General features: G+C 35.3%; 1 protein-coding gene and 1 long non-coding RNA gene across 7 annotated transcripts in view; one reads left to right on the top strand and one right to left on the bottom strand.

Annotated features, from left to right (window-relative positions):
* The window catches only part of STAG2 (STAG2 cohesin complex component), a 117,977-nt gene that overhangs the window by 42,693 nt on the left and 53,059 nt on the right, over positions 1-22,225 (bottom strand). For 5 of the 6 annotated variants that reach the window (XM_082446800.1, XM_082446804.1, XM_082446803.1 and 2 more), the window contains 9 exons: positions 21,479-21,575; positions 16,430-16,506; positions 13,116-13,320; positions 10,999-11,150; positions 8,479-8,552; positions 7,226-7,349; positions 6,327-6,425; positions 6,151-6,230; positions 632-739 (listed from right to left, as the gene is read on the bottom strand). In XM_082446800.1, coding sequence (XP_082302926.1) covers positions 632-739; positions 6,151-6,230; positions 6,327-6,425; positions 7,226-7,349; positions 8,479-8,552; positions 10,999-11,150; positions 13,116-13,320; positions 16,430-16,506; positions 21,479-21,575 — 1,016 coding nt within the window. Of the gene's footprint in view, positions 1-631; positions 740-6,150; positions 6,231-6,326; positions 6,426-7,225; positions 7,350-8,478; positions 8,553-10,998; positions 11,151-13,115; positions 13,321-16,429; positions 16,507-20,978; positions 21,119-21,478; positions 21,576-22,225 lie in introns of those variants that run through there. The other variant, XM_082446805.1, reaches the window with a different exon arrangement.
* Positions 16,520-18,859, top strand: LOC309652828. Its single transcript, XR_014258901.1, has 2 exons — positions 16,520-17,365; positions 17,722-18,859. It is a non-coding gene; the product is annotated as an uncharacterized lncRNA (long non-coding RNA).

Genomic DNA, 22,225 nt, shown 5'->3' with positions numbered 1-22,225 from the left:
TCTATAATAAACATTCTTCTCTTTAAAAATGACATCTTTTCCTTCTATCCTTCTTGAACAATTTATCCCAAAGTCTGAACTCAGTGGCCTCTTTCTACGGGTATCATGATCATTCTTCCTTATAAACAACAAAAGTTATCAATGGATAACAATGAATAGAAAACTGTAGTGTAAATGTTTTACATCATGTACTCTTTCTAATAAATGCTTCACCCCAAATGAGCATTTTAATAAAATTTTTAAGATTTTACAATCTTAAAATCTTACAGTTTAGTCCATGTGGTTCAAATTGTTCTCTTTAAAAGCCATTACATAACATTTGCTAAATATTTTCGGTGATTAGATATTCACACTATCTATACTACCTAATCTGAGGTGTTAAACAGCAACATAAAAGTAAAGAGACTAAAGGATTCTTGTGGTTCTTATATCAAACTGTTATCAAAGTACTCGAAGTAAAACCTTTTATTATTTTGAAAAATTTTTTGTAATGTAAAAATAGGCTTAAGACCTGTACTGAATAATTTTTAATAAGTTATATTTATATATTTTTTAATATAAATTATAACACAATAAATTACTTCCATTAAAGTATACTTTAGAAAAATGAACAACAGAAATACAGATTTACTTTTTGTAGAGAAATTCTCCAGCTGCTACTGCTACTGGCCGATGAGCTGAATAAACCAGATGATAGACATTTTCACAATCTTCTGCAGTAAGAACTTCTTCACTACTCCTAAAAAGAAATAAGCAATAGCAGTTTTCAAAGTAATGTTGTAATTTTAAGCATACTGATTACAAAAATTCATATTCATACATTAAAAAATAGTACACTTTCACTTTTAAACTTGTGTTTAAAAAAAAAAACCTTCATTAAGAAGTTCTGTTGAAAGAAGAAATCAACCTTATTTGATTATCGTCTATCAGTAAAAGCATCCCCTGACAAAACAGCTGAGTATTTTGTTAACACCTACGATCAATGGGAGGTAAAATTAGAGTGAATACCGAGTATAATGAAACATATACTAAGAGAAATAACAATGTGACAAATATGCTAAAGGGAAATGAAGACAAAATAATATAAACTAACGTAGGAAAAAAAGTGGTGGTATGCTAAGAGCTTAGAGTTAATAATCACAGAGAACATTTTGCATGTATTTCATAGTAATATTAAGGAAAGAGACAATATTGCAACATTAAAATATACTAACACCCCAGTTATCTTACAATGAAGAATAATACTTCATTCACCATGTACTAAACACCATATAAGGCAATGCAAAAGCATTTTAGCAAATAATTAAAATTTAAGTGCCAAAGACCTTTACAATGTATCATTAAAAAAATCTTACTAAAATGCAGTGCTCATTTGACTGACCTTATTTTAAAAGAACAAAATAAACCTAACAAAATCTTGGTAAATCAAAGTCATTATTAGGCCCATCAACCACAGTACCCCAGGGTAAACCTTGTTGGGTTCTTCCATAGTGGGACTCTGCATTTGAAGTCCTGACCTCTGGCACCTCTTTCCCTCCTAATATGCTTTTAGTCTACTGTGAGATAAACAATCTAGGTTTTTACCACTACATGTAAATTAGGAATCATAGGACCACCATCAGAGAAAAAAGCCTAAGGATAGTAGATGGTTAGTTCAGGAGCTCAGATCCTTTTTGGTTTTCTGCTGTGCACAAGGTTTCCAGAAGTCTGATGTCTAAGGAAATATTACTTCTTTTTGAGAAAAATGAAACCAAAATGTTAAAAGTTTCAAAAGCACTTTAATTTAAATTAACTCGATGTGTAATACTGGATCATTTTTGGAAAAACCACTTGTGCCATCTTATAATAAAATATATACATATACATATATATTGAATCAAATCTGTGAAACTATAGTAAATGTGTAGTAGTTCACTCATTTTAACCAATAAGGAATGTTCCTGACAAGTTTCAGTTATTAGGTATATACATGGCTGAATCAACAAAAATGGCCATTACCCTTCATTAAAATACCAGAAACAACAAAAAAAGATGTCCACAGGGTATTACGGAGGAAGAGGGGAGAAGCTGTAGAAATATAAGTAGGATACTATTATTTTCTTATTTACTTCAGGATTCTTTCAATATTTTTATAACATGCATATAATAATTTATAATTTTTAAATCCAATTAAAGAAAAATGCAACAGTATAAGTAGAGCACTATTATTTTCTTATTTACTTCAGGATTCTTTCAATATTTTTATAACATGTGCAAATAATTTTTTTTTTAAGGGAACGCTATTTATTTATTTTGGCTGTGTTGGGTCTTCGTTTCTGTGCGAGGGCTTTTCTCTAGTTGCGGCGAGCGGGGGCCACTCTTCATCACGGTGCGCAGGCCTCTCACTGTCGCGGCCTCTCTTGTTGCGGAGCACAGGCTCCAGACGCGCAGGCTCAGTAGTTGTGGCTCACGGGCCCAGTTGCTCTGCGGCATGTGGGATCTTCCCAGACCAGGGCTCGAACCCGTGTCCCCTGCATTGGCAGGCAGATTCTCAACCACTGCGCCACCAGGGAAGCCCCAATTTATAATTTTTAAATCCAATTAAGAATTAAAGAAAAATGCAATTGTTAAGACTGCTCAAAATCCCCCCAGTTAAGTGAATTCTCAGAAAATGTCAGTGTATCTAGAGCTGCCTTCTTTTTTTTTGATTTTTTTAAATTTAATTTTTATTTTATATTGGAGTATAGTAGATTTACTATGTTGTGTTAGTTTCAGGTGTACAGCAAAGTGATTTAGTTATACATATACATATATCTATTCTTTTTCAGATTCTTTTCCCATATAGGTTATTACAGAGTGCTGAGCAAAGTTCCCTGTGCTATACAGTATGTCCTTGTTGATTATCTATTTTATATATAGTAGTGTGTATATATTAATCCCAACCACCTAATTTAAATTTTGAGGTAGAGCTGCCTTCTTTTTAATGACTGCAATGTAGTCCATTTCATATAAATGGGGTTAACAACCATGCTCCTCACAGAGGACTGCTGCATTAAATGAGGTAACCCCTATGAGGTGCTTCTATTAGTTATTATATATCAATTTAATTCTTCCTCTATTAATAATCATCTAGAATATTTCCAAAATTCTATTACAAATAGTACTATGTTAGAGAATGTAAGCATTTTATATTTTGAATAGATACTGCCAAGCTTTGCTCCAAAGAGGTTCTACCAATTCATAGTCCCATCAGTAACGTATAAGGGTCTGTTTTTGCATAGCCTTACCAACATAGTGTATTACCAAACACATTTTGTATCTTTGTCAAGAAATAGGTAAAAGATGGTCTCATTTTAATATACATGTCTCTAAGTACGGCTAAACATCTTTTCATATGTTTAAATTTTTATTTTCTTTTCTGTCAATGATGTGGTTCCTAACTTTTGACTCTTTTCCTATTGGGTTTCTGTTCTTGTTATTGATTTATTGAAAGTGACTCCTATGATGCAAATATTTTGCCCAGTCTGTCATTTGTTTTCTGAGTTTGTTTATATTTTATGTCATATACACATTTCTAGTCTTTTTTTCTTCTAGTTTTTCATGTAGTTAAAATTCAGTATTTTTTTTAATGTCTAGGTTTTATGTCATGCTCAGAAAGATATTGCTCAGTTTACATATAAAATATAAATGTTTAATCCTCCCCTAAGTTTTCATCTAGCACTTTAATGGTCTCATTTATCTACATTTAAACATTTCATCCACCTGGAAATCATTTCTATATAAGGTCAAAATATGAATCCAATTTAATTTCCCCCCAAACAGAACCTGTCACAAAACCATTTATTTTCTGATAGGAAACAACCCTTACCCTACACTAGGTTCCTGGATGCAGTTAAGTTTGTCTCTATTCTTTATTCAGTGCCACTGATTTCTGTCTACTCACATACCAGTGCCAAAATTTAAAAGTTACTATGGTAGGGGGAGGGAGGGATAAATTAGGAGTTTGGGATTAACATATACACACTGCTATGTATAAAACAGATAACCAGCAAGGACCTACTATATATATGTATAACTGAAACACTTTGCTGTACACCTGAAATTAACACAACACTGTAAATCAACTATAGTTCAATTTTTAAAATTAATAATAATAATAAAAGTTACTGTGGTTTTACAATATGACTTAAAATCATACCGGGTAGTCATCTCTCATTAGTTTTTATCAGAATTTTGCTGGCTACTCTTACATGATGACTTTTCCATACATACGAGCATCAGAATTAGCATGCTATGATTTTTTTTTGAAAAGGCCCTTTTGCAATTATTTGGATCATGTTAACAACCTAAATGTCCATTAATAGATGAATGAATAAATAAAATGTGTTATACATACAATGGAATATACTGAGTCTCCAAAAGGAATAAAATTCTGATACATAACCTAACATGGATGAACTCTGAAGACATTATGCTAAGTGAAATAAGCCTGCTACAAAAGGGCAAATATTGTATAATTCCACTTATATGAGGTACCTAAAATAATCAAATTCAGAGATAAAGAGTAGACAATATGACTTAAAATCACACTTGGCAGTCGTCTACAGAGTATCAGTATGGGAAGATAAAAAAGGTTCTGGAGATGGATAATGGTGATGGCTGCACAACAATATGAATGTACTTAATTCCACTGATCTGTACTCTTAAGTATGTTTAAATGGTAAATCTTATATATATCATCACATCTTTTTAAAATGGAAAAAAGTGAATTCCATCACTTTTACATTTTAACATAATAGAATACGTTTTAAATTCAGATTGTTTACAGATAAGTTTCAGTAAATACTAATTTCTAAAAGTGTGACAAGGGACTTCCCTGGTGGTCCAGTGGTAAAGAATCTGCCTTACAATGCAGGGGACACAGGTTTGATCCCTGGTCAGTGAACTAAGATCCCACATGCCAAGGGGCAATGAGCACGCCACAACTACTGAGCTCTCGCACCTCAACTAGAGCCTGCGTGCCGCAAACTACAGAGCCCATGCACTCTGGAACCCGTGCGCCGCAACTACAGAGCCCACGCGCCCTGGAGCCTGCACGCCACAACCAGAGAGAGAAAACCTGCACGCCACAATTAAAGAGAAACCCACGCACCACAACGAAAGATCCCACATGCCTCAACGAAGATCCTGCATGCCGCAACTAAGACCCAACACAGCCAAAAATAAATAAGATAAATAAATAATAAATAAAATCTTAAAAAAAAATAGAAGTGTGACAAAATATGATAGGCATATTTAACACATTCAAGTGTTTAACTTTATTTCAAGAGCATCTGAAGACAGTAAAATTGAAAGGAAACTAGTCAAGAGAATGAGAACACATGAATTCCTAGCTCAGAATTTTCTAGTCCAATGGTTCTCTCTTCCTGTTTTCTCAACTTTACATGAAAAAATTAAACTTCTTGCTGTAAAACCCCAAGTTATTAAAATTTACATCTAGATAAATTTAAACCAAGTATTCTAATGTATTATTTAGATAACTAGACATTAGCAATATGCAATAAATACATACTTACTGTTGGACTTCCCTGGTGGCCCAGTGGTTAAGACTCTGCACTCCCAATGCAGGGAGCCCGGGTTCGATCCCTGGTCAGGGAACTAGATCCCACATGCATGTTACAACTAAGAGCCCGCATGCCACAACTAAAAGATCCCACATGCTGCAACTAAGACCCAGGGCAGCCAAATAAATAAAATTTTTTTTCTTTTTTTTTTTTCAAAATTAATTTATTTATTTTATTTATCTTTGGCTTCGTTGGGTGAAGACCCAACTGCTGCACGCGGGCTTTCTCTAGTTGCGGCGAGCCTGGGCTACTCTTCATTGCAGTGCGCGGGCTTCTCATTGTGGTGGTTTCTCATTGCGGAGCATGGGCTCTAGGCGCACGGGCTTCAGTAGGTGTGCCACGCAGGCTCAGTAGTTGTGGCTCGCAGGCTCTAGAGCGCAGGCTCAGTAGTTGTGGTGCCCAGGCTTAGTTGCTCCGCGGCATGTGGGATCTTCCTGTACCAGGGCTCAAACCCGTGTCCCCTGCACCGGCAGGCGGGTTCTTAACCACTGCGCCACCAGGGAAGCCCTAAATAAATATATTTTTTTTTAAAAAAAACCATACTTACTGTAAAACAAGAGTGAGTAATTTTATTGCTTGTACTGCAACATCATATTCTTTGTCAAGGGTCATAGACACAATTCTATCCTAAGGACAAAAATAATTAAAATATTCTTAAAGGGAAAGCCAGAAAAAATACTTTCAAATAATAGGTAATTTTTAAATACTTCGAGTAATACTAACCTTGAACCGACTGGTAAATAGCTCCAGTTTGGAATTAAGCTCTTTGTTATAATAAAGCCCTTGTAGAGCAGTGAGACATTTGAGTCTTACCTCACCTTGCTGAATGAAACAAGAGGAGAAAATTTATTAAAACTCTGCATATTTTCAACCTGAACATTCAAGATACTTACAATATTTTCTACTTTAAATATGTTCTATACAATAGCATTTCTTCAGAAACTCTCATCTTTGATAATGCAAAAATAGGAATCAATACATAAACATTTAAAACTAAATACCTTTGGAGTTACTACTGCTGTAGGTCAAATGAAAATTTTTTGAAAAGTTTTTCAGAGCAATACTATTGTGAAAGACGATAGTAGCATATTTCACAGTAAGTTTTCCTTTACAGAAAGTAATATTTGTAAGGAATATATACAAAGAATTTCAAGGCTTGTGAAGAGGCAGACTAAGAGAAAGGTAGATTAATTAAAAAAAAATAAAAAAGGTCAGAAGCCAAGTTGTAATTTATAATCTGGCTAAGATACATGTTTATCAAGAGAATCAAAATTAAAGAAATTTTAAAATGTATATAGCACTTACATATTAACAGAGTAAGAATTCTTCTTACTGCTCTAAGAAATGTCTCACCACCACCACCATCACCTACATGATCCAATTGTTTCAGTACAAAATTTTCAAGATTGAAGGCTAAATCAGTGGCCAAGATTCAAAAAACTAGGGGACTTTATGTGATAGAGACCATATTTTCATGGAGCGGACAGAAAAGAATAAAGGAGAGAGGGCTATAGGAATGTGCTCCCAGTTATACCTACATGCAGATAAGTCACTATGAATGAGAGCAGCAGATAGCTATGCCTATGTGTAAAAAGAAAAGCAGTCTATAAGGCATATCTTACCTTATCATGCATAGTCCAACCAACATATTTTAAATAACTGTCATTAAGAAAGGCATCACTATACATTTTCATCCAAATGCCAATTTCTTCAATGCAAATAGCTCGGATTTCAGCTATTGCATCCCTGCATGGAGGAAGGAAAATTATGCATATTAGTGCCAGTATACCACAGGACTTGTGGTTTATTTAAGCAGCGCCAAATACTTCATACCTACTATGAATATACCACTACCTTAAGTATTACTGGGGATTTAAAAGCAGAATTCAAGCATGGCCCCCGAATGCCAAGAGCTTACAGTCTAGTTGTCAAAGCATAATTATCACCATATAAATATTTAAAGTTAAATAAACCTACAAACAGAATCCAATCCCCACCTTTTATACCATGCCATACCCCAGCCTTTGTTCACACCTCCTGGGCATGGTGTGTTCAGACAGCAGGAACACCAGTCTGGTTAGAGAATATTTTCCAGGTGAGAATTAGGTACACCTAATATTGAGGCCAAGCTCAATTTGGATTTGAATGTCAGACTAAATTATTTTGAATTCATCCTGTAGGTAATGGTAAGTCATTCGTGGCTTTTGAGCAGAAGAATGATGCAACAAAAGAACATTTTAAGACAACTGCAATAATCTCTAGGCATGAGAATGATGAGGGAACAGACTAAGGTAATGGTGACAACAGAAATAAAAAGGTAAGAATAGACAAAGGGATATTACAAAGGAAGTATTAACCTGATCCAATAACTGCCAAGTTAAGGAAACGACGGAGAAGTTAAATAAACATGCCACCAAAATTTAAAGAATAGGTTACAGCAGAAATGGTGGTAAGATTACCTATTTCTTTCCTCTACTCATTCAAAATAAGGGAAACATCTCACTTAAATCTATCCAGCTTTTCCCACTGAGTCAGCTTTTCCCACTGAGTCAGGAATCAGAACGTACAGTCTCTACTAACATAGTACCTCCAAAATCAATTAAGTATTTTGTACCCTGACTCCTAATAACAGCAGTAGCCTCCATTTTCTGGGCATCTACAAGTCAAGCACAACATTACCCCATTTTTCAGATAGAAAACAAAGTTGAGAGCAGTTAAGTAACTTGCCTAGAGTGTCTCAATCAGTGGAAGAGCTTAGATTCTAACACTGATCTTACTCTAACATGATTTCCACTAAATTTATATTGCCTAAACCACTAAATATCCAAACTTGAACAGAATAAGAGTTACATTAAAAAAAACTGTCCTGACTTACCGGTATCTATGTACAAACACTCCCTTAAATATTGCATTCATCATATTTTCTATTTCATCTTGATTTTCTTGAAGCTGAAAAGAACACATCATTTCTTTTCAATTGTAATGGAAGAGAACCAAAAGGACATCTAAAAGTTGTTACAAGCACAAATGCAGGTTTCTCCAGTGTTTTGGTTATTACACCCAATTCCTTTTTTTTTTTAACATTTTTATTGGAGTATAATTGCTTTACAATGGTGTGTTAGTTTCTGCTTTATAACAAAAATATGGAACACTTCACGAATTTGCGTGTCATCCTTGCGCGGGGGCCATGCTAATCTTCTCTGTATCGTTCCAATTTTAGTATATGTGCTGCCGAAGCGAGCACCCAATTCTTAATTCCACTAGACAAAGTGTCCACATACAAAAATTAACAGCTGTTGTCTATCAGGTAGCCACAGTCCCTTGATACTTGGAATATTTGTACTTGGTTTTTAATGTTTGGCTGGTAGACTAATTTTTAAAATGGTCACATATTTTCATTGTATAAATGTACATAAAGAAATCTGTTATGTAGTTTATTATAATACATATCTATTATATAACATATAATCAAGAAAGCATAACAATGTTTCATTATCTTGGTGTTTAGCATCTGAAAAATAAGTCATGTTAACTAGTACCTGCTCAAAGAACAAAAACGATTTGAGTAAAATAACTTGGCAAAAAATTTGTCTCCCTGCTAAATATTTTTGAGGGAAACAAGGCTCACTTGAAATAATCAACTAAATATTTCAAATCTTGGTTGACTTATTTACTCCCATATATTTTCAATTCAGAGCTTGAGAGTTAAGAGAAAATTGTTTCAGAGCTTGAGAATTACAAGGAAAATCTTTCACACGCTAAGTATTAATTAGCTTTTAGATTATGTTCTGTTTCTGTAAAATGTTTTTTTTCTTTTCATGAATATAATCTCACATTTCCAAATAATGCTAACAAGGGCATGCACTTGTATGCATTAGCACAGTCAAAGGCACAGGTGGTCTTTCAACATGTTTAAAAACTTAACCCAAGCTAGAAGTATTAATATCTTATATTTGTACAAGAATTTTAAACTCAAAACCCGTTTTTACCTATATCCACTCATTCTATGTTCAGAATCTTTAGAATCAGGCCATAATTTCATGCACTATGTGCATCTAATAAAGCATCCAATGCAATTTATTAACTAAGTTAAGGGGCAAAAAGGTCAATTCTTCATTTCAACTACAGTTGACCCTTGAACAACGCAGAGGCTAGGGACGCTGACCCTCCACACAGTTGAAAATCCAAATAAAACTTATAGTCGGCCCTCCGTATATGCAGTTTCTCTGTATCCACAGTTTCTCCACATACAAGGTTCCACAACCAAAGATTCAACCAACCGTGGATCATGTAAGTACTGTAATATTTACTACTGAAAAAAATCCAAGTATAAATGGATTTGCACAGTTCAAACCTGTATTGTTCAAGGGTCAACCGTACGTGAAAAAGATGAGGAGTTTAGGCATGGTGGAAATGTGGGCAAGATTTTTCTGGCTTTTCTTGAGCAGGGGGCATTTTAAAAAGTTATTGGCTATCTCAGAAATAACCAACTTTTAAATTATAGTTACCCCTACCCTCAAAAAAATGTCAAACTCAAGTAAGTAATTTATGGAATACCACGGCAAATATTTTAACTCAACTGCATTACTAATATTTCTGAAACATGAGACTTTGCCTGTTAGAAATAAAAATAAACATCCCCAATATCAGATAGCAAAATATTACATCACCAATGAAGGAGGAATTTAAATCAAAAACACAACATCAAGGGAATTCCCTGGCAGTCCACTGGTTAGGACTCGGCACTTTCACTGCCAGGGCCTGGGTTCAATCCCTGGTCAGGGAACTAAGATCCCACAAGCTGCGCGGCATGGGGGCAGGGGAGACAACAACAACAATGACCAAAAAACACAACATCGAAAGATTTTATTTATTATTATTTAGCATAAAACTGAAAAAATATATTTTCCTCACTCATAGTTGAATTTGGTGGTCATAATGTTAACCAAGTGCCTCTTACACTACAAAAAAACCAAAAACACAGATTATGACAGCATAAATAGCTTATAAGTTATTTTTCAAAGTGACTTTACATAAGTGAAACCTCATTTCATCCTGACAATAAGCTGAGGGAGGAAATTAGGAGAGATATTTTCACAGTAGAGATGAATAACACTAAAGCATTAATAAGCAGCTTGTCAGACTGGCCCAGGACTCCTTATGTGAAGCCTTGAACTCTTAATCCTAGTCCACACAGAAAGAATATATACACAGAAGGTATTGTTGGCATGAATAATCAACAAAAATAAGTTAGATGTATAAACAACCTGAAACATGTTGTTTAAATTTTTCAAAAAAAATTATCTGATGAACTAGCAAAGTTATATCATAATTAATGGTGACCAAGTTAGTTACAGATTAATAGCTTAAATATTCAGTGCAAAAGTGTACGTACCTCTTTCCGCTTCTGTAGCAGGAGTTCTAGCCTCTCATTGGCTCGTTTTCCAATCATTTTGTTCCGTTCTGCCTCATATTGTCTTTGTGTATTATCCATATTAATGCTAAGATTTAGTGCCACATTCACCAAAGCTGTCATCAACTTCATAGCTATTTTTAAATGGAAAATGTTGAACTTAGTCTCACAGATACAAAAATTTACAAGTTAAGATCAAATTAAGAGAAATTAAAAACAAGATGGGCTGTTCCGCTTCTAACAGAAAAGAAAAATATAGCTGCTACAAACGACAACAACGATAGTAAAACAACAGCTAATATGTATTGAATACTTACTATATGTCAGTTACCTATGCTAAATACTTCTCATGGATTAACTCCTAATCCTTACAACAGCCCTCAAAGTTAAGTATTATCCTCATTTCATTCATGAAGAACCTGAAGCTCAGGGAGATTAAGAAATTTGCCTCAGACTACACAGTTCATATACATAGTTAAACCAAGATTCAAAACTAGGTAATCTGACTCTAGACTATGCTCAAATCCCACTATACTATGATATATATGTCCCCTACAATGACCTTTTCCAGAGACCACGATTCACCTTCTAAATAAATTTTGATTCATACAGCAGTCATTTAGCTATCCAGTAACCAAAGGGGGAGGGAACTTAAGTGCTTTTTATCAAAGTACAGTGTGTAGAAATGTTGGACAGTTTTATCAGTACTTGATTTCCTTTAATTTTACTCTATTACATATCATCATAAAGACAATGGTGCGATTATGAAGGACAGATCTAGATAAAAAGTCAAAAGTACAAAGAGTAAAATATCACTCAATAAAGTGCTTTTTATCAGAGTTCCTCCAGATCTCTACCTTCTGTTACTGAACTCTTGCTACTGAGACAAGACTCACTACCTGTGATTTCAAACTTATTAACTGAAATATCTGAACACTTTATGCTTAATATAGCTTAGTCTAGACTATGTCTCAGACCTGGTTCACTGCATGATAGAACACCACAAAACTAAACCTTAATTTGTGGCTATTGGCTCTCTTTAAAAGAAATTCCCAATCTTCTGCTCTGAGCTATTCCACACCTTCAGCAAACCAGTTTGTCATTCTGATCTAAAATTACCCACCTTACCCCATCATATATGTTTTAATTTACTTTAACTGTTCACAAGTTCTTAACATCAAAGCTACCTAAATTCACAGAGCAAGATCACGTTCATATTTTGTGATCTAAAAGCAAAACCTACAGGGAGATTGTATGCATTTTATTTTTTTTTAAATGGAGGGCTGAGCAGAAGTACATCTTTAATCATAGCTTTAATTCTCTGGGGAAATACTCTAAAGGAAAAAAAATCCCCACACTTAGAGAAAGAAAAATTTTTGTAGAAATCAAAATATTCTATCATTAAGGCTTAGAATACTATAGTAACAATTAATGCCTAGTTGATTTATTCAAACTCAAACCAAAAAGCACATATTCAATAATAGTACTTTCAGCACAAAAGAGAAACCAAAACATTTTATCAACATCAACACTAAAAATCACTGTTCTAGAATTAATCATGTGAGCCTTAAAAATATAACTCATTTCATTAAAATTTAAAGATCAAAGAATTTGACTCAGCCTAAAGTTACTCAGAAGCGTAAGAAAAATCAGCTTTTTGTGGTGTGATTAAATAAGCATCATCCTGTAGTGACCATCATACCAGGAGGGACTATGCTAGCAGAGACTATGCATAAAGGTCATTTAGAACTACATATCCAAAATGACTGTTCCCCAAATTTGCTGTCAGTACCTTCCCTGATAAAACATATTTCAAGAACCCAACAGATCACTATGCCACAGAAAGGGAAAAGAGGTGGATAGGAAACAAGTAGGTTTACCACAAGAAAATTAATTGTAGTATGCCTTCAGAGAATCAAAACTGAAAATATCACTCCATTCCCAGTAATTCGTGAGGGCTGAAGGAGAGGGGAGAGTGTCCTCTTAGGTGCTACTTAATAAACAAAATTAATTTGTCACCATTATTTCATTTCTTTTAATGAAAATCATTTTCATCTCTAACCTAAGAAAATGCACAGAAAATATTTCTAAATACTGACCTGCCAGGGTGCTTGTGTGTCGAAATGCTCTGACTTGTGAGTCAGACAATCCTGTAAGAAGTGAAATGACCGTATCCATCATGTACTCATCATATATGATACTATATTGACACTGCCGTACTAATACGCCAATGAATTCACAGAAACTGGATTTGAACTTCTTCCACTGAGGACCAGCCATGGTAAGTGGATAATCTCCACTATCCTAAAACAGAAATTTTAAACAGCAATTTCATTTAAAACACATGACTTAATAAACTTTTACTTTTTTTTCAAATACCCTAGGCAGAAGCTAAAAGACTCCTTTATCGGACCTCCCTGGCGGCGCAGTGGTTAAGAATCCGGCGGCCAATGCAGGGGACACAGGTTCGAGCCCTGGTCCGAGAAGATCTCACATGTCACAGAGCAACTAAGCCCGTGTGCCACAACTACTGAGCCTGTGCTCTGGAGCCCACAAGCCACGACTACTGAGCGCACGTGCCACAACTACTGAAGTCCACATGCCTAGAGCCCATGCTCTGCAACGAGAAGCCACCGCGATGAGAAACCCGCGCACCGCAACGAAGAGTAGCCCCCACTTGCCGCAACTAGAGAAAGCCCACATGCAGCAATGAAGACCCAATGCAGCCAAAAATAAAATATAAATAAATAAACAAATTTATTTTTTAAAGAAAGACTCCTTTATCTCATCTTTCTTCTGTAATAAATCCTCAAAGTAGGCAGAAGAATAATATGCAAAGGTAGAGGTACCTTTGAACACATCTCTTTTATTTAAGATCAAAATGGATGGGACTTTCCTGGTGGTCCAGTGGTAAAGAATCCGCCTTACAATATGCAGGGGACACAGGTTCGATCCCTAGACAGGGAACTGGGATACCATGTGCCGCGGGGCAACTAAGCCCGCGAGCCACAACTACTGAACTCGCGCCTCAACTAGAGAGGCCGCATGCCACAAACTACAGAGCCCATGTACTCTGGAACCCGCGCTCCACAACTAAAGAGAAGCCTGTGAGCCGCAAGTAAAGATCCCACATGCCTCAACAAAGATCCCTAATGCTGCAACTAAGACCCGATGCAGCCCTAAATAAATAAATAAATAAACAAATAAATAAATAAAAAATCTTTAAAGAAAACAAAATGGATATTCTGAATTCACTCTAACCAATGAAAACATATACCAATTACATACCAAAATAAAAGGCCTCTCCCATCAAACAAAACATTATTCTGATAAGCAAAGATACGGTTACTAAATTTCTATAAAACAAAACCAAACCAACATCAAACCAAAGTTATATGTTTTAATGGATTCAAAATGATGAAATCACATTCTCAGCCAGTCTAATGGATTGATGTATGAGTTATAAATAATTGAAGGATTACAATGTATGTTTTCATTAGCTTCAGGACATCAAATAGTCAGCAGATGCAAACAATGAGATAATTTTTTAAAAAATGGAAATGTAGCTAGAATGACCTGGAAAGACAGGTACTCAGGTACTCCTATATATAAGATGGGGCATTCACCAATGAAGATACATTGAGGTCCTCCATAAATCATTAAAAACAAGCAAGTCATAAAGATAAAAACAGAGATCAATACTACACAGAACCTCTAAAAGTAAGAGTTTCTGACAAGAATGTCCTAGAAACTTAAGGTCATTTTATCAATATGGTTTAGTAAAATTTTTAACAATTAAATTTTGTCGTTAGAGCCATACATTTTTAAAAATTTTAAGTCATGCCATAAACAAGTTGAACTATGTCTGATCTGAGAATAAGGTCCTAATACTTCACAAAAAGGTTTTCTTCCACATTTTCTGATTGGCTCATTTAGTGTTATATTGAAAAGTGTCATCTTAATTGCTGTTAGCAACTTGGTTTGCTGATATTTTCAAATCTTATTTCAGGATTCTTGTTTCAAATAGCTGTTTAGAAGAAAGAAAGTTCTCACTAAAACATTTAATATCAGAAGGTTAAAATAATACCATTCCTCATAATTATATCTCAATTACTTAGAGACTGATTAATAGCACTTAGTGATCATCAAAGCCATTTTAACAACTCTTGTCTATCTTTTAGAATGATAGTTGAAAGCTCCTTCATCTGAGCAAGCAAAAAAAAAAAAAAAAGATCAAATAGAACTCAAATGAGACAAGGCTTTCTACTTGAAAATTCATGGTGAAAAGCTTTAAAGAGTAAAACTACTGGTGCTGGAATACAGCTGTGAACAAAACAAACAAAAATCCCTGCCCTGAAGGAGTTTATATTATAGTAAATCTAAATATGTCTTCATTGGCAACAATACTTCAAAGACATCACTGTGATAAAGGTTCAACTAAAGTCTAAGCTACTACTTATTATGGATTTGTATTATTCTTACTACTCATATTTGAAACATAAATAAGACTTTAAACAATTTTATATATATATATATATATATATATATATATATATATGTATATGTATGTATGTATGTATTTTCCTTTGCCTAAGCTTCCACCTGGTTCCCCAAGTATTTATCGAATCTTCCTTCTACAACATTCTAAGGTATGTTTGTAGGCACTTAATTTTATTCTTCCTTGAAATTTTAATTTTTTGACAAATAGAAACAGCTACCATTTATTAAGTTCTTACTATATGCCAGGCATTGTAAAATGCTAAGGAATTTTTCAAACATTACTGCATTCAATTTTCATAACAGCCTTATAAGTATTTTTAAATTTACTATTTATTTATAAATTTATTTATTTTTATTTATTTATTTTTGGCTGCGTTGGGTCTTCGTTGCTACGCGCGGGCTTTCTCTAGTTGCGGTGAGCGGGGGCTACTCTTCCTTGCGGTGCGCGGGCTTCTCATTGCGGTGGCTTCTCTTGTTGCAGAGCACGGGCTCTAGGAGCGTGGGCTTCAGTAGTTGTGGCACACGGGCTCAGCAGTTGTGGCTCGTGGGCTCAGTAGTTGTGGCTCACGGGCTCTAGAGTGCAGGCTCAGTAGTTGTGACGCACAGGCTTAGTTGCTCCGCGGCACGTGGGATCTTCCCAGACCAGGGCTCGAACCCGTGTCCCCTGCATTGGCAGGCGGATTCTTAACCAGTGCGCCACCAGGGAAGCCCTTATAAGTATTTTTAGCTCCATTTTACAGATGATGAAACTGATGCTAAGACAATTTGCCCAAGGTCACATGGCCATCATTTGATTGGATTTCTACTGCCAAAGCTCTTACCCACAACACTAATATTCAGAATTTAATACTCTGAAGAGTAAATCAAGATCAAGATGCATAAAATTATCATAACATTTAGGGTAATAACTTACCTCATCAAACTCTTCAGTCATTTTTCGAATTATTTCAGAGTTCTGCATATGTCTAAACATTTCTGCTGTGACAACACCTGAAATTTGCAAGTGTAAGAAGTTAATGGTAAATTTAAAAAATAACTTCTAAGTCCATCTCTAACACTAAAATGTCTACAATCGCACAATAAGGTGTACTTCAATATCACCTGATCTTTACCATGTTACTCAACCCTATAAAGCACAAATGCCATTCTCAACATATACAAGAAAACAGCCCCACACTTCTGACAGCTATCATTTTTTCCTAGAACAATCAGCCTTAGCCATTTCTACTTGACTTACTTTACTCATGCCTAGAATGACTAAGACCCTTTAATATAAAGCATATGTCATCAAGCATGAGGCAGCAGCCAGGGTAACATTTAAAACCTTGAGGATGAACCTGAAGAAAATAAGGGAAAGAGTAATAGGTAGACTTCACTTTAGCCAGGTTTCTTTACTAAGTACAACAATATGTAAGGCAACTACATGCCATCATCCCCTCAAAGGGCTTCAAATAAACATAAGTAGTAAGCTGTAGTTCCTGCTCATCCAGAAGCCTGTAATCTAGTTGTAACTTTAAACAAAGAATAATGGGGGGGGGGAGCAGAGAGAAAGGGAAAAATAAAGTATTAAAGTTAGTACATAATAAATGCCCAAATGAGTTGAAAAGCCAAGAAAGGCTATAGCTCAGACAAAAGAAAAAGATCTGGATAAGTAGGTGTTTCTTATAAGGACATTTAGAGTTTTAAAGGAGGATGGAAGAGGCGAGGAGAAAAGATGCACATTACAAGAAGTAGTATAACTGTATCACTTTGCTGTACACCTGAAATTAACACAACACTGTAAATCAACTGTATTTCAAAAAAAATGTAGTAAAAGTTAGCCAGGTATAGGTCAAATATCAAAAAAGGGGTTTCTAGGGCTTCCCTGGTGGCGCAGTGGTTGAGAATCCGCCTGCTAATGCAGGGGACACGGGTTCGAGCCCTGGTCTGGGAAGATCCCACAATGCTGCGGAGCAACTGGGCCCGTGAGCCACAACTACTGAGCCTGCGCGTCTGGAGCCTGTGCTCCGCAACAAGAGAGGCCGCGACACTGAGAGGCCCACGCACTGCGATGAAGAGTGGCCCCCGCTTGCCGCAACTAGAGAAAGCCCTTGCACAGAAATGAAGACCCAACACCACAGTCAGAAATAAATAAATAAATAAATAAAGCCAAAAAAAAAAAAAAAAAAACCATTAAAATGTCTGTTCTTTAAAAAAAAAAAAGAGGTTTCTAGGAAAAAGTTATGAGCAGGAGACAATGCAAGAAGAAGTCATACAAGAATTTCCACTGATGGGGTGTCAGATTTTTTTTAAAAAAAGAAAAAATGTAAAAAGTGAATTTCCTAAACCACATTTCTAATGCTAGATTATTTATTCTTTGCCAGTCTAATCACTATGAATACCATAAATATAGTAACATCTAAAAGAATGTCTTGGGGCTTCCCTGGCAGTCCAGTGGTTAAGACTCCACACTCCCAATGCAGAGGGCAAGGGTTCGATTCCTGGTTGGGGAACTAAGATCCTACATGCAGCACGGCACAGCCAAACAAAAAAAATTTTTTAATTTAAAAATAAAAGAATGTCTTGGTACAGGAACATGAGATTTATTATAAAAGTTAGATATATTTCAATTGACCAAGCTCTATTTTATATATGCATGCACATGTGTGTGTGTGCGTATAAATTTAAAAACAACAATAGAACATCATACTCTCTTTCCAACCCCAAATCTGAAAAGAACAACCGCTATGTGAGCTCCCTCTCTATGGGCATGCAATCTGAAGACCTTCCAGTAGCGTAACAAAACCAGCAGGAGTAGAATAGGAACTAACAACCATTGAGCCGCCTATGCACCAGCCACTTCAGCCCTGGTAACAAGCCTATATAGGAGGTACTATAATCCTGGCTTTACAGATGAGGAAACCGATGCTAAGGCAAAGAGAAGTTAAATAATTTGTATGAGATTATTAGTCTACATCTTGCTGCCCAGCCCCAGGTGAGATCAATTTCTACTGGTACTGTGAAAGAGCCCTTACTTACCACATTAAAAAACCAAATGATTGTTTAAAAATATTAACAAATTTGAAAGAAAGCATGATTTCCCTGACTAAAGAAGCACATTCTCGAAAACCTTTCGAGGGGTTTTTAATTTATATCTAGAGCCGTGGATGTATCTCCAGAACCTTCTCATACTTTACACCCAGGTACTGTAAATTTGGCAGTGCTAGAGAAGGACAAATAACTCAATCCCTGAAATAATTTCTACGAAATAAGCATTTATATATAAATAAATCTCAAAGTAAACATACTGCATACATTTTGACAAACTTCTAAAGCTCCTCCTCTCATCTCATAGACCATATAACAGCCATAAACCCAAATATAAGCAGAAAACAAAATAGCTGTCACAAACTCTATGCATATAATAACTCCTGAGGCAGGTGTAAAGAAGCCATCAGGACATCAGGCCAGTTCCCACTGCCTTAAAAGTGTGGGGGACATGAAGCAAGACTGCTTTAAAAACTGGTAAACTGAAAAGTGACAGCTGACCAGGAAAGAAAGAAGGAAACAACACTGGCCACAGAATCACCAACCACAGAGCAGTCTGAAGCCATTCAGTGTAGGGCCAAACATCTCTCCACATACCTCAATACTGCAGAAGGCATAACTACAGTAAAATAACTGACGCTCATAATAACAATCCTAAATCCACAGGAAACGGTACACTGTATATACTTAAGCATGTTTCTAACTCATTTATAAAAGAATTCTACCAAAATATTTTTGAGTATGTTTTGTAAGTACTTAATGACCTTAACTTTGATTACATGGTAAATTCCTCTTTATGGAGCTTCCTTGCTTCTAAAATAAATATTATAGCAGTGTTTAAATCTACCTATGTTTTCAACACCTTCAATTTTTAAAAATTTTCACAACCTTGTTTGTGACAAGGTATGTCCAAATGTTTAATGGGCAAGCTCCTGATTTATAAATACAGTGATGCCAGAAAAGGAATGTATCTGATAAAGGGGAATGCTCTGACTATGGCTTTGTTTTAAAACTGCAATTCAGAAGCCTAGTTAGGAAACTAAAACTGATCAAACTATGGTATAATAGGTAAGACTGAATATAAAAATTAGAATTTCAACTCATTAAATTATTTCTGGCACCTGTTCAGTTGTTCTGCAATCAACCTTCCATTTTCAAAGAATCTAAAGAGAAAGGACATTGCCCTTGATTACATAACACCACAAAGAGGTACTTGTACCCTTCTACTCCAGAAAGATGGAATGGACATAGACAAAAAAAAATAACATCAACATATCTCATTTTCTAAAGAGTTAATCTGGTTCATCATACTGTCATTACTACAACACTTCCTCTGAGCAGATTCAGTAGAATTTTCTAATACTGATTTACAGCTACCTTTAGCTAAGAAGTAAACTAGGCAACTCTCTGCACTCTAAAGACAAGACATTAAAATTTCTCAAAAACGGCCATATTAACGGCATTATGAAGACCATAGACTCAAGAAGTTAATAAATTTGTCTATCAGGCCTCACATATATAACATTTAATATGCAGACTGCACTGAAAGTTGTGATCGACCTCATAAAATGCATCGGTTCTTAAAATGTTACTTGTTTTCCAATTCCAATGACAGGATTTTTAAAGAAGTTTTGTAGAATTAAAGGAGTAGACATAAGTAAATTGTTTCCTGGGATCTCTTTTCAGATTTGTTTATTAAATCAGTCATTCTTTAGCACCTTAATTTTTTAGATCTACTTTTAGGCAATCTTCCCTCCTCCTAACCTCTAATGCCCATGTTTTTGGTGCCATTTTCATTAAAAAATGTAATACCCTTGGAAAACTCTGTAACATTTATTAGCCTGTGCATCTTCTAGAATTTCAAGGATGGGCCAAGTATTAGGGAGACACAGAATAAATCAGAACCTGCCCATGATCTTGACTAACTCATTTATTGATCCAGATCAGGATGTATGACTCCCCAACTTACACAATTTTGTCTCCCTGGCCAAATGTGTGTGCTACATGTTTTTGTCTCAGGGAAGACATTTTATATTTTCCCTACTCTTACTTCAAAATCTTTTAAAATAAAGTATAAACACTTTTAAAAAGACCCCGCTCCCCACTCCAGTTTCTCTACCTTTTAGGAAAAAAAACCTGTAAGTGTCACCAATACCTTACTTTACTTACTTACCTACTTACTTGCTGTTATTCATGGCACTTTTTAACTCCCTACACTTTACAATTCCCTGCCACTTGAACCTGTATCTCTTCATTATCTTCCTCCTCCCTTCTTAATCCATTTCTTTGCTCCTAAAACCAGATGCTGAAAGTGGGAAATATATCTAATAAAGTAACATAACAATTATAAATTGCCAAGTTTTTTTTTTAAGTTTTTTTTTGTTATATTTATTTATTTTTTAGAGAGCTCCTGACTTAATTATTTATTTATTTACTTTATTTTTTTGGCTGTGTTGGGTCTTCGTTTCTTTGCGAGGGCTTTCTCTAGTTGTGGCAAGCGGGGGCCACTCTTCATCACGGTGCGCGGGCCTTTCACTGTCGCGGGCTCTCTTGTTGCGGGGCACAGGCTCCAGACGCGCAGGCTCAGTAGTTGTGGCTCACGGGCCTAGTTGCTCCGCAGCATGTGGGATCTTCCCAGACCAGGGCTCGAACCCGTGTCCCCTGCATTGGCAGGCAGATTCTCAACCACTGCGCCACCAGGGAAGCCCAATTGCCAAGTTTTTAGTTAACTTTCACATATGAATATAACAGTCTCAACAGACTTTCTCTCTTTGTTCTTTGCTCTTTTTTCCTTACATAAATTTTGTATGGTTATAATGCAAATAACTCAGTATCGTGGCATTAGTTTCCACATAAAGTGCTAATAATCTTTAGATGAAACAAAAAAGAAGAGAACATTTGAGAACATTCTGCTTCCAAAATAAATATATCTTACCTTTACAGCCTGAACACTGAATAAAAAAGTTGATGAGGTCAAGAAGCGCTATATCTCGGTCATGCTTGTATGACTCTATCCAATCATCTACCACCGACTACAGCAGAGGGGGAAAAGAACCATTAGTTTTTCCTAACGTTCTAAGAGTTAATTAAGTCAGATTAAAGTCGTTAAGATTCAACATTAAGTGGTATCACATTATTTCAATAAATACATACACTTGTATACTAAAATGTAAAGTTAAATTTTAACAATAAAATGGAATCAAATTCAGTAAATTAATCACCTGATTGTACATAAATGATCCATCTTCCTTATTTTTGCATTAAAAGGAATCTGAAAACTAAATATGGGACCCAACTCTATAAACTGAAATTTCTTAGTGATATTATAGATATCTTAGAAAATACTGATATTTGACTAAAATATTGTACTAAGTAATATCTAAATATTAACACTGCAATGGAATGAAAATTTTACAAAATTTTTAAAAAGAAGTGAATGCCTGGGTCAATGAGGAAATGCAAATAAAATAACACCTTTCCTCAACAGTGAGCACTAATAGTCCCATATTAATAAGAAATAAGCATCAAAAGAAAGTAGGATAGTTCACGGATCTGGAGACTTAATATTGTTAGATGACAGTACCCTCCAAATTGATCTACAGACTCAATGCAATCCCTATCAAAATCCCAGCTGGCTTCTTAGCAGAAATTGAAAAGTTGATCCTAAAATCCTTAGGGTAAT

This window comes from Balaenoptera physalus (assembly GCF_965194825.1).
Source record: "Balaenoptera physalus genome assembly, chromosome: X".
NCBI lineage: Eukaryota > Metazoa > Chordata > Mammalia > Artiodactyla > Balaenopteridae > Balaenoptera > Balaenoptera physalus.
Note: the sequence above shows the minus strand (reverse complement) of the source record. Positions and strands in the feature narration are given on the sequence as shown.